At 43.3% G+C, this 22,101-nt stretch overlaps 1 protein-coding gene and 1 non-coding gene across 4 annotated transcripts in view; one reads left to right on the forward strand and one right to left on the reverse strand.

The window, feature by feature from the left end:
* Positions 1 to 1,022: 1,022 nt before the first annotated feature.
* ltbp3 (latent transforming growth factor beta binding protein 3) overlaps positions 1,023 to 22,101 on the reverse strand; it is a 45,458-nt gene continuing 24,379 nt past the window's right edge. Inside the window, exons 6-30 of one of the 3 annotated variants that reach the window (XM_027032089.2) lie at positions 20,037 to 20,123; positions 19,483 to 19,599; positions 18,884 to 19,039; positions 15,904 to 16,029; positions 15,716 to 15,729; positions 15,550 to 15,619; positions 15,300 to 15,383; positions 15,026 to 15,151; positions 14,694 to 14,825; positions 13,820 to 13,948; positions 13,139 to 13,255; positions 12,418 to 12,540; positions 11,996 to 12,118; positions 10,653 to 10,772; positions 10,330 to 10,458; positions 9,881 to 10,051; positions 9,508 to 9,591; positions 7,870 to 7,998; positions 6,943 to 7,080; positions 5,989 to 6,129; positions 4,999 to 5,127; positions 4,474 to 4,635; positions 3,738 to 3,827; positions 3,120 to 3,251; positions 1,023 to 2,452 (exon numbers count right to left, since the gene is read on the reverse strand). In XM_027032089.2, the coding sequence (XP_026887890.2) occupies positions 2,304 to 2,452; positions 3,120 to 3,251; positions 3,738 to 3,827; positions 4,474 to 4,635; positions 4,999 to 5,127; positions 5,989 to 6,129; positions 6,943 to 7,080; positions 7,870 to 7,998; positions 9,508 to 9,591; positions 9,881 to 10,051; positions 10,330 to 10,458; positions 10,653 to 10,772; positions 11,996 to 12,118; positions 12,418 to 12,540; positions 13,139 to 13,255; positions 13,820 to 13,948; positions 14,694 to 14,825; positions 15,026 to 15,151; positions 15,300 to 15,383; positions 15,550 to 15,619; positions 15,716 to 15,729; positions 15,904 to 16,029; positions 18,884 to 19,039; positions 19,483 to 19,599; positions 20,037 to 20,123 (2,978 nt within the window). In that variant the 3' untranslated portion in view covers positions 1,023 to 2,303. Of the gene's footprint in view, positions 2,453 to 3,119; positions 3,252 to 3,737; positions 3,828 to 4,473; positions 4,636 to 4,998; positions 5,152 to 5,988; positions 6,130 to 6,942; positions 7,081 to 7,869; positions 7,999 to 9,507; positions 9,592 to 9,880; positions 10,052 to 10,329; positions 10,459 to 10,652; positions 10,773 to 11,995; positions 12,119 to 12,417; positions 12,541 to 13,138; positions 13,256 to 13,819; positions 13,949 to 14,693; positions 14,826 to 15,025; positions 15,152 to 15,299; positions 15,384 to 15,549; positions 15,620 to 15,715; positions 15,730 to 15,903; positions 16,030 to 18,883; positions 19,040 to 19,482; positions 19,600 to 20,036; positions 20,124 to 22,101 lie in introns of all 3 variants that reach the window. The other 2 variants (XM_027032088.2, XM_027032090.2) reach the window with 2 other exon arrangements.
* On the forward strand, positions 6,434 to 6,506 carry trnam-cau. The gene has a single exon. It is a non-coding gene; the product is annotated as a tRNA-Met (tRNA).

Below are 22,101 nucleotides of genomic sequence, written 5' to 3' on the forward strand. Positions count from 1 at the left end.
TTTAAAAAAGTAATCCCCAGAAACCTTACCTGTGCCGAAGATACAGAAACTTTGAGGAATGGAAGCTGATCATCCAGACCAGTGAGTCCAAATACATTATAATTGTGTGGTGAGTGTGTGTTATGCATGTGTGGTTCATAACGGGGAGGGTGGTGTCAGTCTGAAGCCGTTTTATTCATGATTTGCTCACGCTGCATGGTGCAATTCCAGCAGAATCGGGAAACCAGAGTCCTTTCTGCTTCAGAAAGCTAATGGCCTGAAATATGCCAAGGGCCAAAAGTATGTGGACATCTGACCATCACACCTATATATGAGACTGCTAGATATCCATCCATCCATGCTTTACACCACTCCCCTCAACACTCAGCATTGCATGTCCTTCACGGCTGAGCTGTTGTTTGTCCTAAACCCTTCCATTTCACAACAGCACTTACCAGGGCAGACACAGCAGAGCAAATATTTACTCACTTGTGGCCAAGGAGTCATCTTATGACGGCAACATGTTTAAAGTCACTAAGCTTCTCAGTATGACCCATTCTACTGCCAATGTTTGTCTGGGGCGGTGTCCACATACTTTCCCCACTTTCCCCGTGATATATTGAGTAGTGACGGAAGTGGGGCTCCTGGCGGGTGTTGTAGGAGAGAAAGCGTGTGGCCTTGTCTCCTGCTTGTTAACCAGACCCACCACTGAATCAAGGTGGGGCTGCTATGGCCAATCTGAGATTCCAAGATTTCACTTTCAGGTTCTTTGAACATTGCTTTGATACATTGGAGTTCATATACTTTCTGTTGAATACAAAAGAATGTTAACAGTTCCGATGCTATTAACTATAAAAGCAAAGTCAATGCTAGAATGAATAAATCTCCATGCCCGAGATCATCACATCACCTCATCACATACAGTACACATTTGTTTGGAAAATTAAAGGCTAATTGCGTACCCTTGACAAAGAAAGAGAACAAAGTTAAGGAGAAAACCATGTCCTTATGAAAAATATAGAAACACAGGCACAACAGTCATCTTTGTTGGTTGGATTTCATCTCAGATTTATTGTTCTATTCTTTGGTAGAAATGAGTCTCTGTCCGGTACTGGCCAACCATCGTTGAGGGGAGGTCCACAGAAGTGTTCTTATTTGCATATCTATCCATACGTCTTCTAAAGGCCCCCTGACTTGACCTCTTGGGTGTAGTCATGTGTCTGCTTTGTACCAAAGCTACTTTCAGACTGCAACCTCCTCAACACAGCAAACATTCAGGCAGTTACAAAATCCTACGTGTGGGCGAATCGGACATAGGCGTGTTAGATGTGAAAGAATGCTTTAAGTGTTTGTCCCACGTCTCTAGAGTCCAAAAATGAATAAATATTTACAAGAACTTTATGATGACAGACAAGAAGGATTTTTTTTTTCTTTTACCGCAGAACCTGCCCTCTCACTAATCACATCGGGAGGTTAGGTGATAAATGTTACCCAAGGGAAACTGCTCGAAAGCATGATCCTTTGGGACATTTGGCACACATTATAACGGTCTGTGCTTTCCAGTTCAGTAGCATGATGGAGCTCTCACCCAATCACTGAATTGCCGGCTGACTTCACACAATCTCCATGCTCTAAACATACTTGTAAATGAGACTCCAAGATAGGCCACAAGTAGCAAACATTTTGTGCACAGAGCTCTCCGATAGAGAGCAGTACAACCATGGATAGCACACAACTCTGGACCCGCGCTCAGGTCAAAGCATATATATACGTTTCAAAAGTAAAATAAAATGTCAGTGTTGAAACAACAACAACAACAACAACAAAGACATTGCTTTCTCTCCCAGTTATAAAGTGAGCTAAGGCTTTCAGCAAAACATTATATGGAGCGTCATTTTCATGGCATCTTAAGAAAATTAAGAAGTTTGAAAATATTTCAGTTGTTCAGTACTTGTACCCAACTAGTACCCTACATATCCCAATGAATGAGACTCATTACTAAAAGACATTAGATTTTCCCACATCCATAAAAATAACAACAGTCACTATAAACACAATAAACAGTTTGTGGTATTTCAACTGAAAGCTCAGAATAGAAAAAGACAAGAAACTAATCAACCACAGAAAATTATAGGAGAGTAGATGAGAAGTGTGTGTGTCTGTGTGTGTATATATGAATGCCTACCCACTGTTTGTGTGTCTAAGTGCTCTGCGTCCATTTTTATGAGGTGTGTTTGTGCGCATGTGTATGTGTCTGTGTTTGTGTGTGTTCTAACACCCATGTAGGCACACGTGTTGGGTCTGTGCGTGTGTGTGTGTGTGTGTTACGACGCCCGTGCAGGCACACACGTGTTGGGTCTGCGTGTGGGGACAAAGCCGTGTTTGCAGTTGCACTTGTAGGAGCCCATCGTGTTCACACACCGTGCATTCTTACAGGCGTTCACACGCATGCCCCGTTCACACTCGTCTATATCTACACAGAGAGAGACAGGAACAGAGAGACAGGGAGAGTGAGACAGGGAGAGTGAGACAGGGAGAGAGAGACAAAGGAGGGTGAAGAAAACAGGGTGAGTCACTCATTTAGAATGATCAAAAACACACTTCCTCAGTAAGCAACTTCAGAACCAGCTGCTACACCACAAAATGTACTTTTGTGTTTATATATATCTGAAACAGATTCCAGGGAGTGACAGCAGTGTACTGTACTAAAAGGCATAGAGATGCAGTCAAGTACACAAGATTTCCAGAGAAACGGGGCGTTTCCCACAGAGGATCTACACCAGCTGTGGAAGCACAGTGCTTCTTCTAAGAGGTGAAAGTACTATATAAATATACTCCAGTATAGCAGTACATGAGTATATATGTCTGTACTGATTATGTGTGAGGGCACTTGTGTTTTTTGTGTTTGTGTGGGCTGTTATATGAGGAATCGCTGTGACTCATCAAGATGTGTCATGACGTTATGCATCATAGAAACTTCAAATCTCGAAACTGCAAATCTCACACACAAACACATCATTGAAACTTCAAATCTTGAAAGTGCAAATCTCACACACAAACAAATCATAGGAACTTCAATTCTCCCTGATGTTTTCTCATGAGGAAAAATGTTTTGTTTAAGTGTGTGTGTGTGTACTAACCTATACAGCGCGTTCGTGAATGGTCCAGTCTGAAGCCAGGGTTACACTCACACATGGTACCAAGGTATGAACGTACACATCGGCCATTAGCACAGCTACACTCATCCGAGTCTTCCTCTGAACTATCACGCTCTGAGAGAGAGAGAGAGAGAGAGAGAGAGAGAGAGAGAGAGAGAAAGACAGATTCAGAGAGATATAGAGAAAGAGAAAGTCAGAGTCAAAGAGGAATATGGAGAGTGAAAGATGGAGAGTCAGAGAGAGTTAAAGAGGGATATGGGGAGTGAAAGATGGAGAGTCAGTCAAAGGGATATGGAGAGTGAAAGAGAGAGTCAGAGAGATTCAAAGAGTGATGGAGAGTCAGAGAGTCAAAGAGGGATATGGAGAGTGAGAGATGGAGAGTCAGAGTGTCATAGAGGGATATGGAGAGTAAAAGACAGATGGAGAGTCAGAGAGTCAAAGAGAGGGATATGGAGAGTGCAAGAGAGATGGAGAGTCAGGAGTTTTTAAGTCTAAAGGTCTTCCTGGTGGTTCTATGACAAAATCTGATAAATTACTTCAGATGTTCAAAACCCCGCCTCCGTGAGGTAAACACTCTCTGATTGGCTGCTAGGAAGGTACCTGGGTTGTAATTGGAGAAAGCGACTAAAAAGTCTCCGTCTCCATCTGACTCCGTCTCCAGGTGCATCTCACATAGCCTGTTAAAGATGACTGCACACACACACACACACTTCTAGTTCACATAGTGTTCACACTGGGAGTCATGATGGAAATATCTGGTTGAGGCACTAGAAATGCTGAAAAGTGAAGCGTTAAGTGATAGATGTCCTTTCTTGGACAAACACAGGTAAGCAAGAACCAGGCGAACAAGTCCCTACAGTATACAGATTTGGATTGGACATATTTCTGCAGGTAACAGTTTCACAATACGAGCTAACCATGCTAACGGTAACTCACAAGTTTCATACCACACAGTAATTTGTTTTTTCCATTTAGTGCAAACTAATAAAGTACACACAGTAAGAATATAGTGCACAATTTGAGAACGGAAAGACATAGAGGATTAGGATTAATTCTCTAATGGGAAGACCTCTGTAGGACAACAGCAGCGCAATATCTAGTCCACCTTTGTTTTTCATTGGGTAATACTACAGGTTGATTACCTCAAGTTCTCTGATGGTAAGACTACCCTCTACAGGACTGGAAGAGTACTGCAGTTTGCTTGTTTGCCTACCTCAGTTTCTCAGAGGGAAAACTCCCCTCTGCAGGAATGGAGGAGTACTGCAGTTTGCCTACCTCTGCTTCTCAGAGAGAAACTACCCTCTGCAGGAATGGAGGAGTACTGCAGCCTGCTGACCTGAGTTCCTCTGTGGGCAGGTGCGACACTCGGGCCCCCAGCCGCGGCCGTAGTGGCAACAGCACTCGGAGTACGTGACCGTTAGCCCGTTACGTGGCATACTGCACATCAGGTCCTCGTCCACCTCCTGAAAGCACACATCCTTGTGGGCTGCCGTGCGGTCTGAGAGAGAGGAGGGGGGGAAGAGAGAGAGAGAGAGAGAGCGAGAGATGGAGGAAAAAGACATGGAGAGCGGGGAAATGGGACAGAGAGACCGAGACTCCAGATGAACATGGAAAGGAGGGATAATGAAGAGAAAAAGAATAATAGAGAATGGAAGATTTGGGAAGAAGAAAAACAAACACACAATAAACACAAACAGCTCCTACCCTACCATGTCCAACATGTTATAAGGAATGATGAGAGCCTGTAGTTACTGCACACATTACAGCTGACTGGCCGATCAGGGGCTTTAAATGACTAACTGTTTCAGGGCTAACACGTTTTAGCTGACTGGCGGAGTGTCTGATTTGCCGGGCTACCCACCGTCGTAGACGCACTGCTTGAGGGCCGCGCTGAAGGTGAGCGGCTGAGTGCAGATGCAGTGGAAGGAGCCGGGAGTGTTGACACACCGCCCGTTCCTGCAGTACGACGGGTCCAGACACTCATTCACATCTGAAAGGGTCACCACAGACATTACTAGAGGGGAACAGAGGAGCGCAGAGAGAGAGAGAAGAGGGGGAGGGGTGAAAGAAAAGGAGGGAGAAAAAGAACGAGAAAGAAGCATCAGAAGCACACAGTCTTGGGTGAGTTATGCATTAACACATCTCTAGTGAGATACCATTAAATCATTTGTAAGGATATACCACTAAAATCTTTAGTGAGATACCATTAACTCATTTGTAACGATATACCATTAACATCTTTAATGAGATACCATTAACTCATTTGCAATGATAATACAATTAAGATCTCTAATGATATACCATTATCATCTCTAACGATATAGTATTAACTCATTTGTAATGATATACCATTATCGCATCACTAATGATATATCGTTAACTCATTTAAAATGATATACCGTTAACAACTTACAAATGATATACTATTAACTCATTTATAACGATATACCATTAACACATGTCTAATGATACACCATTAACACATCTCTACCGATATACCATTAACATCTCTAATGATATACCATTAACACATCTTTAATGATATACTATTAACTCATTTGTAATGATATACCATTAACACATCTCTAATGATATGCCATTCACTTTCAAATACCATTCACTTCTATCTTACAAGAATTAAGAATAAAAAATATATTTTCCATTTTGACAAATTCATAGCATATTGTAATAACTTTATAATGGTTAATATTAAGAAATAATACTAGTTTGTGTGTCATACGGTCCTAATCCTTGTCTCATTTCATGACTGCTACTGTTTTGGGGAACTACATTACCCATAATACCCCTCTCTACCATCTCCATGGGAGCAACCATGTTCTGAGCCACTTACCGGCCTGTTCCTCTGGTGTGACACAGCTGTTGCGGTCGGTGGCCAGGGTCCAGGGGGGCGTGCAGATACAATAGTAGGAGTCCTGTGTGTCTACACAGTGTCCATTTTTACAGTTAGATGGATTCTGGCATTCATTTATACCTGAAAACACATACACACATACACACCACACAAAGAGTTTATAGGCTTAGGAACCATAACTCAATACTCTGTAAATCCCTAGAAAAAAGACACTTAGACATGCTTAGTCGTTTGTGTACACACACACACACACACACACACACACACACACACACACACACACACACACACACACAAAAGCTCTCACATGTCTGAATGAGGACATTCACACAACCCAGCCCTCCCAGGCAAACATTCTCGCCCCTCCCCCGTGCGCCCTGCACTCTCGGGCTTTGAAAACGCAGCTGTTTCTTCCTGCCTCCAGGCCTCGTTGGCGCAGTAGGCAGCGCGTCAGTCTCATAATCTGAAGGTCGTGAGTTCGAGCCTCACACGGGGCAATATATTTTCCTGATTTTAGTCACACATATCCCATCAACAACTAAACGGTCGCCTTAAAAACACATGAACAAAAAATCAAATGATAAAATTATAAATAAATGGAAGAAGCACACATCAGTGTAAACAAGCATGCACTAGTGTGATTACACATTTCTAACATATATTATTTCTAATGCTTAAAACCATCATATAAAATATTGAGCTTCATTTCTGTTACAAAAAACAAACCCCCACACTTAAATACTTCAGAAGTTATCCTAATGGAGAACTTTGTGATTTACTCCAGGTTTAATTTGACATAAAATAAACCACATCACAAAGGTCTACAACAGTATGAATGTAAGATTAAATTAATTTAATCAACAAAAAACCACACACTCACGCACTCCCCCTACCTGTGACCGTGAGGAAGACACACTCACGCATGCCCCCTACCTGTGACTGCGGAGAAGATACACTTGTTGTTAGTGGCATCTGGCGTCCAGGGTGCGTTGCAGATGCAGTAGAAGGATCCACGTGTGTTGACACAGTGACCATTGGTGCAGAGAGATTCATCATGACACTCATCCACATCTGAATCAGACAGAGAGAGAGAGAGAGAGAGAGAGAGAGAGAGAGAGAGAGAGAGAGAGAGAGGGAGGGTGGAGACGGGGGAAGAGAGTGAGAGAGCGATGTAGCAGAGTGAGTGGAGAGGGAGAATGTGAGGAAGAGAAATGGAGAGAGAGGGTAAGAGAGAAAATAGCTTTTTGTTGTTCTTTTCTTTATGTTTAATAACTATTCATGTATAATAAGTGAGTGAAAAAAAACACTACCCATATATAACCAGATCCCAGAGAGTGAGAATGAAAGAGAGAGAGTGAGAGGGAGTGAGTGAGAAAGAGAGAGGGTGAGAGAGAGAGAGAGAGAGATATGCCCACTCTGAATCACTGAACCATCTCACGGACTTTGGATTTATGTTCTGTGAGGTTTACTGGTCAGCATCATCACGTCATCACGTGTGATATCGCATGGCTCCACACAGCATTTAATAACTGTATCTGACAGGGATTGTTATCTGATCAGGTTCCTGCCCTTCAGGGAGTGCAGAAGGTATGCAGTTAATCTCCATCCAGATTACAGAAAACATTACCCCATGGAAACCTGTAGGTATTTCCCACAATTCCATGCTTTTCTAAATCAGTTGTTGGTGTACTGTTGGCCTGTACTGAATGCAAACTTGGGAATTTACTGCCTCCTTGTGGCAAGAGTTGTAAATACGATTTGTTTTGCGTGGATATATATTTGATATATTTGCCCTGTGTGTCTGCATGTATATGTCTGCGTTAGCGTGTGGGCGTGTGTGTGTGTGCGATAAGAGCTTACCTATACACTCAAGGAGGTTGCTGTCATAGTAGAAGCCCTGCTGGCAGTAACATTCAAATCCTGGCTGTGTGTTCATGCATCTGCCCTCCTTGCAGATCTCATTAGCGAATAACACACACTCATCTATATCTAACAGGAGAGAAGGAGGGGGAGGGGGGGGGGGAGCTTTATACTAGCTGCTTACATTAGGGTTTTTAAATAATTACCTATTTTAATGAGTTATTTTGATTCTTGTGAGTACATTTGTAGATGTGTATGTGATATATATATTAGGGGTGGGACTTTAATGCGTTAATTTCGATTAATTAATAACAGGGAAAATAACGAAATAAAATATTTAACGCATTTTAATCACACTTTTGCACCGTTGAACGTTTCTCAGTGCATGAGTTCCAGGCATACAGATTATATTGACGCACAATGTGATGAGCATGATGGAGATGACGGAAGAGGCTACGCTGGTGGATGGGAAATTTAAATACCAGAAACTTCCAGATGAAAGTACAAACAAAAATGTTGTTATTTCCACTTTATGCATGAAGGAGTTTGCTTATCACAGGAGCACTTCCACCCTTCGTTATCACCTCAACGCAAAACATGTTGGGGCTAGCGCGCAGGTCAGTAATATTAACTTAGCTGCTAAATGTGATAATTTTACTAGTACGAGCAAACAGTGTCGCCAGTCAACACTCGACCACATGTCGGGGTTTACATTCAGAAACAAAATGTCAAAGTCCACGTCAGACAAATTGACCAATTCACTAGAATTGGATTGCTGTGGACTGTAGACCGCTATCTGTGGTCGAAGATAAACGGTTACAAGAGACGCTGCAAATTGCGTCAGCTGATGCAAGTTACGAACTGCCGTCCAGAAAGACAATGTTCTGCCCTGCCCTGGCCCGAAAATATCTGGCCAGTCCTGCCACGTCTGTTCCTTGTGAAAGACTTTTCTCACTTGCTGGTAACATAGTTCAGAAGAAGAGGGCAGCATTGACCTCTGAAAATGTCGAAAGGCTAGTTTGTCTCAGTAACTGGCTGAGGAAGCAGTAGATGTTATCATAAGGCCAATGGGTTTGTGTTACTGAATTAACTAAATGTTGATCAGATTGACTTGCTCTATGTTGTTGTTTAATTTTGGGAGTTTTGCTCAGGATATTGGAAGAATAAGAAGAACTGAAGTCAATCAGAGGATGTTTTTTAATACCATTTTAGATGATGGTAGACAATATTTTATCTATTTTATTTTATTTATAATGGGAGCAGTTGAAGTCAATCAGTACTTTGGCATTTTTGGTCAGAATTTCCAGTGTTCTGAAAACTGTTTGCTCTGTGTTTTCTGCACTCATATATTGGTCTGTGTAGTAGACTGGTGGGAAAATAAACAAGATTTTGAAGTTTAAGCTTATGTTCATTGATTCATTCATCATCCAAACTTAAATTAATATTTCTCATGTTAAATATTGAAATGTGATTAAAATGTGATTTTTTAAATCAAGTCCCACCCCTTTTATATATATATATATATATATATATATATATATATATATATATATATATATATATATATATATATATATAAATACATGCATGTGAGTGTATGTGCTTTAAGTAGATGTGTGTGTGAGAGTGTGTCTGTACCTCTGTGTACTGGTAAGCCATACTCTGTCGGGCCCTCCTCATGGTAAAAGCCTCTTCCCACTGGACACAGGGAGTGGTACTCCGCTACACACGACACAGCACCATCGTTAATCATCCATCCTTCCCTTCACAGACCCATCCATTTACCTACAGAACACACCCACAGACCCATCCCTTCTGATCCTATCCACCCATCCATGCTACTCTTCTTGTACATCTATCAGTCCCTCTGCTTCTCTGTCTACTCTCCATGCATCTAAATCTCCAACCATGTTTCATCGTTATCTTCCTTCGTGACACTGCGGCTCATGGCCCATCACCCCTCACTCCCTCTGTGGCTGCCCTGGCGTGGCCCTGGGGCTGGGAGCAGTACCGGAGTGGTAGACGGGGCAGGGGTAGATCTCGCAGTGGTCGCCCCAGCCCACGCCCACAGAGCAGCAGCATTCCTGCTTGGTGACGTTGGTGGCCAGCACGCTGTCGCAGAACACCGTGTCATCCAGGTTCAGGTAACACTCCTTCTTATTGTTCAGATCCAGCTCCACCTCTGGATAGGACATGCACGCACGTGCACACACACACAGGCATGAACATGAGCACAGGGAAACATATAGACATGCACACACACAAACACAAGCACACAAATACACATGCAGAACATGCGTGCAGGGAAACACACAGACGCACACACACACACACACAAAAACCATGAGATGGGAAACACACATGAGCATGCACTACACAAACACTCACATACACACACACACACACACACACACACACACACACACACACACACACACACACACACACAAACACACCTACCCTCACAGCTGTGCTTGTCCTCGGATAGAATGAAGCCCTCATTGCACACACAAACATAACCCCCCTGCCTGTTCTCACACACTCCATTAGGCTGGCATAGTGTCCTGTCCTCCTCACACTCATCTTTGTCTGAGTGTGTGTTTGTGTGACAGTGCATGTGTTGGAGAGTGAGGGAGAGAGAGAATCAAAAAGAGAAAGAAAACACTTTTATTGTAATTGTACATTCAAAAGATGTTTATGACATTTTCAGTACAGGCTTAAGCAGGGATGAATGTTTGCGAGTGTGTGTTTGTGTTCGTCTGTGTGAGTGTAAGTGTAAGCACCTTGGCATCTGCGTCCGTTGACTAGCCTGTATCCTTCCTGGCACTCGCAGCGGTAGGACCCCATGGTGTTGATGCAGCGCCCCCTCTGGCAGATGGAAATGCGCTCACACTCGTTAATATCTGAGGAGCATCACAGTAAAGCAGATTGCTTACATCTTATCAACCAGGCAACCCATGAACTCATCAACATTCCAGCTGACGTACACTTCAGAAACATGGAATACTTCACCACTGATGTTCGCATGTGACTGCTAAAAAACTCAGATCACATGTACACCACTTTAGTAAAAGTAATTAAATTCTTAAATGAACAGAATTATAAATGTGCATCCATAATGTAGAGTATGTGATCTGATCTAGAATATGTGACGTAGAGTATGTGATCTGATCTAGAGTATGTGATCTGATCTAGAGTATGTGATGTAGAGCATGTGATCTGTTCTAGAGTATGTGATGTAGAGTATGCAATCTGATCTAGAATATGTTATCTGATCTAGAGTATGTGATGGAGAGTATGTGATCTGATCTAGAATATGTAATGTAGAGTATGTGATCTGATCTGGGGTATGTGATGTAGAGTATGTGATCTGATCTAGAGTATGTGATCTGATCTGTGGTATGTGATGTAGAGTATGTGATCTGATCTAGAGTATGTGATCTGATCTAGGGTATGGGATCTAGATTATGGGATGTAGAGTATGTGATATGATCCAGAGTATGGGATGTGGATTATGTGTTCTGATCTAGAGTACGGTATGTAGAGTATGTGGTCTGATCTAGAGTATGTGATGTGGAGAATGTAATCTGATCTAGAGTATGTGATGTAGAGTATGTGATCTGATCTAGAGTATGTGATGTAGAGTATGTGATCTGATCTAGAGTATGTGATCAGATCTAGGGTATGGGATGTAAAGTATGTGATCTGATCTAGAGTATCTGATCTGATCTAGGGTATAGGATGTAGAGTATACGATCTGATCTAAGGTATGGGATGTTCTCTGTTTTCCAGATGATCAGTCCTCTGACTTCCCTTCCCTTCTGAGATGTTCTGTTTCGCTCAATTCCATTTCTCTGAAATCCAAACATTTTCAAACAATTTCCTCCATTCTGATGTGAACAGTCCAGTGCATTTCACTAGATTCCAACTGATGCCTTTCTAGTCTGGTGGAGATCATTCCTCTGTGTTCCAAGCACTTCCACCTGTATCAGTGAGCAGGGTAGTATTCAGCCTGAACCGAGCCATCAGGAACCTTGGACACTGCTCTCTCTGTCAGGGAGCTGGCGTAGAGGAATGGGTTTAGCGTGTTGGTGTATTAGCATGTTAGCACGTTAGCCCTACCCACCCTCACAGTGGCTGCCCTCCTGGGTGGGCTGGTATCCTGGGTAACACTGGCACTGGAACGAGCCCTCTGTGTTAATGCAGTGGCCGTTAGCACACAGGCGGTTGTCCTGGCACTCATTAATGTCTGAAGGCACACACACACACACACACACATATACACAAACAGACACAGACACACAGGTACACATGCACATACACAGACACATGCGCACATGCACCCACACACACGTACGCACACACACACACACCCACACACACACACACACACACACACACACACACACACACACACACACACACACACACATACACACACACACACACATACAGAGTAAAGGTTTATTTGTGGAATAAGTGTCACACCAAGGTTTTGACTGCTAAAAATAGAGATGGGGGGGGGGGGGTGTGATGTCATCAGCTGACCTCGGCAAATCTTGCTGTCAGCCTCAGGCCGGAAGCCCTCATTACACACACACCGGTACGTCCCAGGCAAGTTCTCACAGCGACCGTTCACACACACTCCTCTCTTCTGGCATTCGTCCACGTCTGCGAAAGAGTGGGGACAGAGACAGACACAGAGACAGATGGAACAAGGGAGAGACGAGAAAGAAGTGTCTGTGTGTGTGTGTGAGTGTGATTGGGAAGTTTAAATTCTTTCCATAAAAGTGCACAGGTGCGCTCACACACACCCACACGCAAGCGGCTATTCTGACCTTTTTTCATTCACCACATTGCCTGTGTTACTGGTGCAGCTGTTGGAACCTGATCACCTAGACTGGGGCCAAGGTCATTTGTTGTGCTGTAACTGTGAACCCTGTGCTATTACTGCACTCCCCACGTGAATATCACTCTCAATGCAGCTTTGATCATACGTGATCGGGTCACCTGACAACAAGCTTTACAACCACCAGGGGGTGATAAAAAACCCTGAGTGCTATAGGAGCTGCATATGAATGTTCACAGATTAATGTGAACAGCTGTTTTACTAATTATTGTCTTGAGTTACTTGTGTGTGTGTGTGGGTGTGTGTGTGTGTGTGTGTGTGTGTCTCTATGACGTATGAGTAAGTGTGTGTGTGTGTGTGTGTGTGTGTGTCTCTATGACGTATGAGTAAGTGTGTGTGTGTGTGTGTGTATGTACTCACCATAACACACTCCTCTTTGTGCCTGGTATCCAGGCTGACATATACACTCATATGATCCAATTGTATTCTCACATTGACCATCAGGACATACACTAGGGTCCAAACACTCATCAATATCTGGGGAGAGTGGGGAGGGGGGTAGGAGGCCAGAGAAAGGAGACAGAAAGAGAAAGGAGAAAAGCTAAGAGATAGAGAAGAGGTGAGGAAAAAGTAATATATAACTAATTTCTGCTTGTCACTTTCACAACAGTAGTGTCATCGCATTATAACCTCCCACAACAGTAGTGTCATCATATTATAACCTCTCATAACAGTAGTCTCATCATATTATAAACTATCACAACAGTAGTATCATCTTATTATAACCTCCCACAACAGTAGCGTCAATTTATTACCACCTCCCAAACAGTAGTGTGTAAGCAAGAATAACCTCAGTTAGACACTCACATTTGCAAGCGATATGCAACAGGCACACGCAAGTGCATGTATGCATGTGTGCGTATGCATGTGTGTGTGTGTTGGTGTGTGTGCGCATGTGTGTATGTTCTTGTGTACATGCATGCGTGCACATCCATGTGGGTGTGCATGTGTTTGCGCATATGTGTGTGTGTGTGTGTGTGTGTGTTTGCACAAGCATGTGTGCGTGATGGTGCGCATGTGTGTCTGTGAGTGTTCTCTCACCCTCACACACAGGCTGGCGGCGGGACTTGCTCCTGAAGCCAGTCAGGCACTCACACTTATAAGTGCCAGGCAGGTTGATGCAGTGACCACCCATGCCGCAGATGTCCGGATGGGAGCACTCGTTCATGTCTGCCAGCCAGTGGTAAACAAAAGGAATGCTCACAAACAACCAAACAAACAAACCACACCATGTAGGACCCTGAGGGATTACATACTATATGATCCCTATTAGCACACAGTGATTAGCTGCATAATATGGCTTCCTGTGTGTGTGTATGTGTGTTTTAGATCATTAGATCATAATATGGCTTCCTATGTGTGTGTATGTGTGTTTTAGATCATTAGATCATAATATGGCTTTCTATGTGTGTGTATTTGTGTTCTAGATCATTAGATCATAATATGGCTTCCTTTGTGTGTGTATATGTGTGTTTTAGATCGTTAGATCCTAATATGGCTTCCTATGTGTGTGTAGGTGTGTTTTAGATCGTTAGATCCTAATATGGCTTCCTAAGTGTGTGTAGGTGTGTTTTAGATGTTATGTTTAGATCATAATATGGCTTCCTGAAGTATGTGTGTGTATGTGTGTTCTAGATCATTAGATCATAATATGGCTTCCTATGTGTGTATTTGTGTTCTAGATCATTAGATCATAATATGGCTTCCTATGTGTGTGTATGTGTATTTTAGATCATTCTTATCTCTCCCCCTTTTCCCATTCAGCTAAAACAGTGCACATCATTTATCAGCACTAAAAGCTGCTTACACACTAGAGAGAGAAGTGCTATCTCATGACCTGGGATCTAGATCTGACTCTTAAACCACATATCGTATGTGGAGGGGCGTTTGATTGGCTGACTGAAGCGCCACTCACCCACGCAGCGACGTTTCCCTTGATACATCACCAGCTTGTTGCCAGGGTGACAGTTGCACCGGTAGGAGCCGACAGTGTTGATGCATGTGCCCCTGCCCTGACCACATGGCTCCCTCTCACACTCGTTTTCGTCTGGGCGTGGAGTTAAGGAGTTAGTTTAACCCTTTAACTGTACTGAACACTTCCAAACTCAGAACACACACGGTGTACTCTTCGATTCATCAGTTCCTCTCGTAGACACACTGAATGTTAAAAAAACGACATGTATGCCACGTGCTGCAGACTCTAGCACGAGCAGATGCGTGCGTGTTAATATGTGTGTGTGTACGCACCTACACAGCTCTTTAGCTTGGCGTGAGGGCGGTAGCCGGCCTTACAGTGGCAGATGAAGCCATTCTGTGTGTTTATACACTCCCCATGACCACAGATGTTTCGGTTTACTGTGCAGTCATCCATTTCTGTAGCACATACAAGCCAACACACACACCAAAACACATGTCCACACATGCGCATGCACACGCACACACCTTAGTCCTGTGCTGAAGAACACACACCATCAGTAATTTATCAGTGTGAAGTCTGATAAGCAGTTGCCATGGAACTCACGCGAGACCTGCGTGTGGGCCTCCAGAGGATCACTGCCTGGGTGCACATGGATTATTGGGTGTGTCGTAGGCCTAGCAACAAGAACTGACCAAGAGAGAAGGTGACATAGAAGACTCAGAGTGAATAACAATTAAGGCTCGAAAAGTATCAGGAAAGAAAGGAAAGAGAATGAGAGACAGGAAGAGTGTAACAGAAAGAAATAAAGGTGAGAGAAAGAGACAGCGAGAGAGAGCGGGAGAGGTGTGAGCACCTGGTACGCGGGGACCATGCGTACTGATTGGTGTCGGCTGCATGGGTGTGGTCACCTGGAAAGGCCCTTCCTGTTGATGTGAATAGATGACAGATCAGGAAGCCATTAAAGACAGCAGACATCCTGTTTCTCTGTGTACTGGAAACAGTGCTCAGAAGGAACTTACCGGGGGACGGATCTCTGCAACAGAACACAAATGAAGGAAATTAATTGCTGACCAATTATAAATTCATGAAGCAAAGCTATACTTATCTATTTACAAAAGTATATCAAATACATCTATGCACTTACAAATGAAGTTGAATACGTGTGTACATGTGAGCACTTGCATGTGTATGTGAGTGTGTTTCTCACCCTGTTCAGATTTAGGTAAGACAGGGCTCTGCTCTATACTTGGCTGGAAAGGTTGGATGGACACAGTGCCACGATAGTGCAGATATGACATTCCCTTCCCTGCAGGACAGATCTTACTGAAGGAGGCTGGAGAGAGGAAGAGAGGAAGGGGGAGAAAGAGAGAACATATATTGATTTAATATTTACTGTTATTGTTTAATAATAATTCCAGAATAAAAATTGGTGAAAATAACTTCACTAAAGGATGTGAGGTGAAATATGGTTGCAGTGTAAGTCCAATTCTGTTCAGTAACTCTGATTATGAGTTATAGCTTTATTGTAACAATCTGTAGTCTATGGACTCATTGAGAACAATAGGGAATTTAAATGTTTTCCCTGTGCAGAGAACATTGGTGCTGGATCAAACATCACAGCTGCATCTTTAATTGCCAGGATAGAGCCACGACAGGAAACATGGCCCAGACCAAAATTGCAATAAAAAAATAACAGTTTACAGTAAATTCGCACTCAAGGTAAACAACGCATTCCACAGTGATTATCTGGCACTGAAAATCAGCACCTTAGAAAGTACAGAATGCTTTGGCAGTGAATCCACAAAAAGAAAAGCCACAAGGACGCTTTTATAAGGCCACTTCATTGCATCAAATAACTTCAAAGTTGAGTTAAAACTTGCTGCCATTCATGTGATGTGTTATTAGGCTTAGAGCACCATGCATGTAAGGTAAGAGAGAAACACTATCAAATAAGACCAGAATATTGAATTTCTTGGGCCAACACAATAATTAGCACTTTGTTGTGGCCAATTCCATTATTAATAACCAATCATTTTACCTTTATGCATTTTAAATCAGGTTGAAACTATAATCTTTAATGGAGTGCAGTAAGACATGTTCAACTCTCAAAATGGGTCATTCATTAATTTTACAGGTAAATCATCTCATAACCACTGTAAACATAAGTTGATCTTTAACACAAAGAAGAACAAAAATAGTTTCATTATATTTTATTTCTGACTTTTCTCAAATGTTAAGGGTCATTTTCTACCTTGAACTGGTGCAGGTATGAGAAAGCCAATGACATGAAACCCCCCCAGAAAAAGAAACTAAATATAACTGCAAAACCAGGTACAGCAAAAATAACACATAAACATTGCATCTGATATTTAAATTATTCGAAATACATGTTGCACATTACAAAAGAAAATTAACCACCTATGATTATTGGTATTTTTTCTTTTAATTGTAGTAATATACAAATGAAGCTTCACTTAAAATGGCTCAATATGTTGGATAAATTATCAGTTGTAATTATTGGCTGAAATTCCAGTATTGAACCGATAACGATAAATTAAAAATTGACCTCATCAGCAAATAATATATCAACCACTGATATACTGTGCAACTCTGGAAAAAATACCAACAAACGCATACAGTGTGAGGGCTCTTTCCATGGATTACACCCAACCATGAAAAAATGGATCCATCCCAAATGCAGTAACTGAACTGCACTTTAGTATCTTAAGTCATCTTCAGTCGGTTGTCCATTAACTGTAAGGGCCTTTGCATCTCGTCCATCACCAATGTGTTCGTTTTCACAGGACTAACCATCAAACCAAGTCCTAAAGCTGAAGTTTCTAATTTCATTCGCAGCATTTGTAGATTTTGTCTGGATTTGTCTGCAGACTCCAGGTCTAGCCACAGCTCCTGCTCTTCCCAGTGTATTCCTGTGTGCGTTTGCTTCATGTTTCATGATGAAGTCAGGAACCAGGAGAATTAGAAGGTGAGATAATCCACAGGCTTGACGCGCCGCAGTAGTAATGGAAATATATTCTGTTGTACCTGTACTACTTCTCACACAGCAACTAGAATTAAGATATAGATCCTTAAAGATATTTGTGTGCTTGCTCTCGTTGCTTTTTGAGTTTTTCTCTCGTCGACGAGTGTCCACGTTCTGCCCTGTATCCAACTCTCTCTGTTTCACACCTCCTCCCAACAGCTTCCTCTGAGTTCTGTCCTGCTGATGTCATCGGTTTCGTCTTGTGTAATTCCATCAGACGATCTCTATGTTTTGTTGTGTATATTATGAATATGAATATGAGAATATGAATGCAGGTCTTCAGCATCAGAGATACAAACCCGAAACAGATCCTAACCAAGCGTGTGCTCAACAACCACTGTCTAGCCATAGTGAAGAGGAGGAAACCCAAACAGCCTTTTCACTGGCGTGAGGTGGGGAGGGAGGGCGCCTTTGGCCTTAACCATGAGCAACGTAATAAGGGAAAAGTCTCCTGCCACAAATGTACAAATCAAATCACTTCTCTGTGGCTAGACCTTTTACTGGTAAAGACACCCAGACCACGGTCCAGGGTTCTCTAAGTGTTGAGTCATCTGTAAATTATTGTATTTGTGTGTGTGATGGTTTGTGTGTGTGCGTGTGTGTGTGTGTGTGCGCGCGCGCGTGTGTGTTTATAGGCAAATTGAGGCGCACTAGCATGGAGTCATTTGATGGTGAAAAACAAAGGTTATAGATGTTGGTATACGGTATACGTTACGGTTTTATTATTAATATTTATGTGTTTAAAACCACTGCGTGTAACAGATTTGGCAAAACTGTGAGACAATGAACTGAACTGAAAAACTGAAGGGGGTGAGATGGACAGAAAGACAGAGAGACAGAAAAAGGAATAGTTTATGTACTATGTATAACGCATGTATGCACACACAGGTATATAGTGTATATACTGCTGTTTCCTGCTCTGTTCATCCTGTGTTTATGTTCTTTACTGTCTGTGTTACTTCTGTTTATCAGAAATACTTTGTCAATACAATATGGTTTTGTCAAGCCAGACAAAAGAGAGAGAGAGAGAAGAGAGAGAGAGAGCGAGAGCATACAGAGAAACAGAATATAATGTTCAGCTGTGTCATGTGTGTGAGCTCACTGCCTGTTGCTCTCTTGTGCACACACAGACACACACACTCACCAGTACCATCCTGCGGGCACTTCTCGCAGGATCTGCCCCAAGCCTTGCCCACGGTGCAGCAGCAGATCTCGCGCGACAGGTTGGTGGCGAGGGCGCGCTCACAACGGCCAGACTCCGTCACAATCAGGTAACACGGGCCCTGCTCCACCTGCGACGCTGTGACAGCACACCCGTCAGTTCCGACACAGCCCGGCGGTCAGCCCCGTCACAGCCCAGTCATCAGCCCAGACACAACATGGCAGTCAGCCCCGACACAGCACAACACCCAGCTGCTCAACATATTCTACACTGCTGAAAAGTTCATATGCATGTGTGTGTCATGCCTATTCCCCATGTTCTGTCTGTCAGACTGGCAGTTGTGTGCGTGTGTGTGTGTGTGTGTGTGTTTGTGTGTGTGTGTGTGTGTGCGTGAGAGAGAGAGAGAGAGAGCGAGAGAGAGAGAGAGAGAGAGAGAAAGAGAGAGAGAAAGAGAGAGAATGTTTATCTAACCTACACAGTGCGTTTTGCCCATCAGTATATATTCAGGTTTGTGTACAGTATGTGTATAAATGTGTGTGTGTTTGTGAGTTTGTGTGTGAGTGTGTGTGCCCATGTCTTACCTATGCAGCGTGTTCGGTCCAACAGGTATCCTTGTTTGCAGGTGCAAAGGAAGCTTCCCCGAGTGTTCAAACAATCACCATTCTGACAAACACCCTGCATCATGCACTCGTTAATATCTACACACACACACACACACAGGGAGGGAGATTTTCATCAAATGCCTGCCTCTGTAGAGGAAGGGCTCTTCACACACTCATTTCATACACTCTACTGGGGTTCAGTCAGAAGTACTTGGGTTAAATCAGATCCACTAGGGTTAAATTGGACCCACTGGGGATAAATCAGACCCGTTTGGGTTATCTTGCTCAGACCCCAAATATGCTGTTGTGTGCGCTTTTAGTTGGTATCCAGTAACTCTTCATAACTACAGAAACAAAGTCCTAATATGATCATGGAGGGATTTAATTTAACATTTAACTTTACACGTCCCGTGTCCTTAAGTCCAGTCTAGGTTATATTCAATTATATCCCAGAGGTTATATTAGTACACACACACACACACACACACACACACACACACACACACACACACACACACACACAAACACTTTACCTTGGCAGTGGCTTCTGTTTAGTCTTTTATAACCTTGAGGGCACGTGGAGCCAAATTCCTCTATTATCGTCTGCAGCTTCCCAGCATCTGTAAGTGTGTGTGTACGTGTGTGTGCATGTTAGACAGAGAAGGGGGAAAAAGGAGAGAAAGTGTTTTTTAACAAATCCTTATTTCACCACTCTAAACATTAGAAGAGTTTCATGGCATAAGTGGGGTTTCATCTCCAAAGCAGAACACAAAACAGTCTTCCACAGATCCAGCGGATGTCGTCAGTAACTTTCAGAAACAAACACACACTAAAAGCAACTTTTATTCCTTCTGTTGGTCTTTCAAAAACCTGAACCCCATCAGCGGCCCACTCAGCTTCTATTTATGAAATGAGAAGCAAAGAGGAAGAGACTGAAACAGAGAGGGAGACGGAGACACAGAGCAAGAAGGAGTAAGGGAGAAGGAGAGAGAGAGAGAAAAGAGGCTAATAAGCACATGAGGTGAGAGCCTGGGGCAAATTGTTCAGTGTTTGAATCAAAATTTGAGCTACAGCACAATTAGGATCGTTGACAAAAAACGGCAGAAAATCTGATCCACAGTCCCAGCCCAGTCCACTTCTATTTCTGTCTGAGACATCTGTGACGTGCAGAGGCCGGGGGGGAGCCCGGCCTAGCCCACCGGACTGGACCACTGGGGAGAGAGACGCTAGTGACTAACACGTCCAAACCTCCAGAACTGACGAAGGTTCCACCGCAAACAGAGTGAAAGGAAGGGGGAACAAAACACACACACAGAGAACAAACGCAGAAAAAGGTATGGAAAGAAAAGAACGAAAGAAGGTCAAACTACAAAGTCTGAGAAAGAAGGAGAGAGAAGAAAAATGAAAAGAAAAGAAAAAGAGTGAAAGCTGAGGAGCTGGGGGGGGGGGGGGTGTATGGTGCCCCTGGTGAGGAGTTATGGGAAGAATGCTTGTGAGGAACAGGGAGATTTTTCCACACTCCATCTCGCCTCAGACCTGCCTTCCAAACGCTGCGCCAGCGGCCAATCGGCATGCAAGAATCGCAGAGGAGTTGGCCAATAAACAAAAAGGCCAAAAAAAGGAGTCTGGAAAAGAGATGTTTAGATGGTTTGAATAAACAAAAACAAAAACAAAAAAAAAGAGAGAGAGAGAGAGAGAGAGAGAGAGAGAGAGAGAGAGAAAGAGAGAGAGAGAGAGACGGTCCATAGGCTCTTTGACATTCTTTCTTCCCAATGAGATTTCCTTACAACCAAAAACTCAGAGGATCAAAGGAAGTCAAAGTGGCCAATAGAGTGTCAGGTTGAGGCTCGGGGGGATTTCCCTGTCTAGAGTCTGGACAGATAAACCGCTGTGTGTTAGAGTCCTGCTCACCCTGTGGGAGTCTGCCCCGCTGTGTCTCCGTGAGGACACAGAATGAGACAATCACCCTTTATAAGCCTTTAGGGAGAATGAGGGCCCTGTCTCGGCCATCTCACTGGGTGCGCTCAGTGAGCAGTTCTACTGAGCCCTGTTCCTCTATGCCCTGCTCCTATCTCCTCCTGAAGGTGATGGTGGGTCAGCACACACACAAACACACACACACGTACAAACACAGACACACACGCACACAGACACACACACACATGTACACACACAGACACACACGCACACACACACACAGACACACACACACACAGACACACACACACACATGCACACGCACACACACACACACTTACACAGACATGCTCAAAGTTTAATCAGTTTTGTGAAATACCCTGGCACATACCACAGAGGCACTATTGTCTGCCAGAGCTTTAAACAAGAAATCTGGCAGAGGAAAAAAAAAGAAAGAATATCAGGATTTTCAAAAAAAGAAAGAAGGGGTGACATTTTTCTTGGGCCTTGTACTGAAATCTAATCCCGTGACCTGCGATGACACACTCCTACAAACCAAAGTGCTGACGGAGGGATTACATAAGGCTAATGAGAAACACAGTGTCAGAGCCCCAGACCCCCAGAAGATGTCTACAGTGTGCTGGAGTGCGAGGTGCTCTCTCTAGGTGCAGACGCTAGACG

This window comes from Electrophorus electricus, chromosome 6, assembly GCF_013358815.1.
Source record: "Electrophorus electricus isolate fEleEle1 chromosome 6, fEleEle1.pri, whole genome shotgun sequence".
Classification (NCBI taxonomy): Eukaryota; Metazoa; Chordata; class Actinopteri; order Gymnotiformes; family Gymnotidae; genus Electrophorus; species Electrophorus electricus.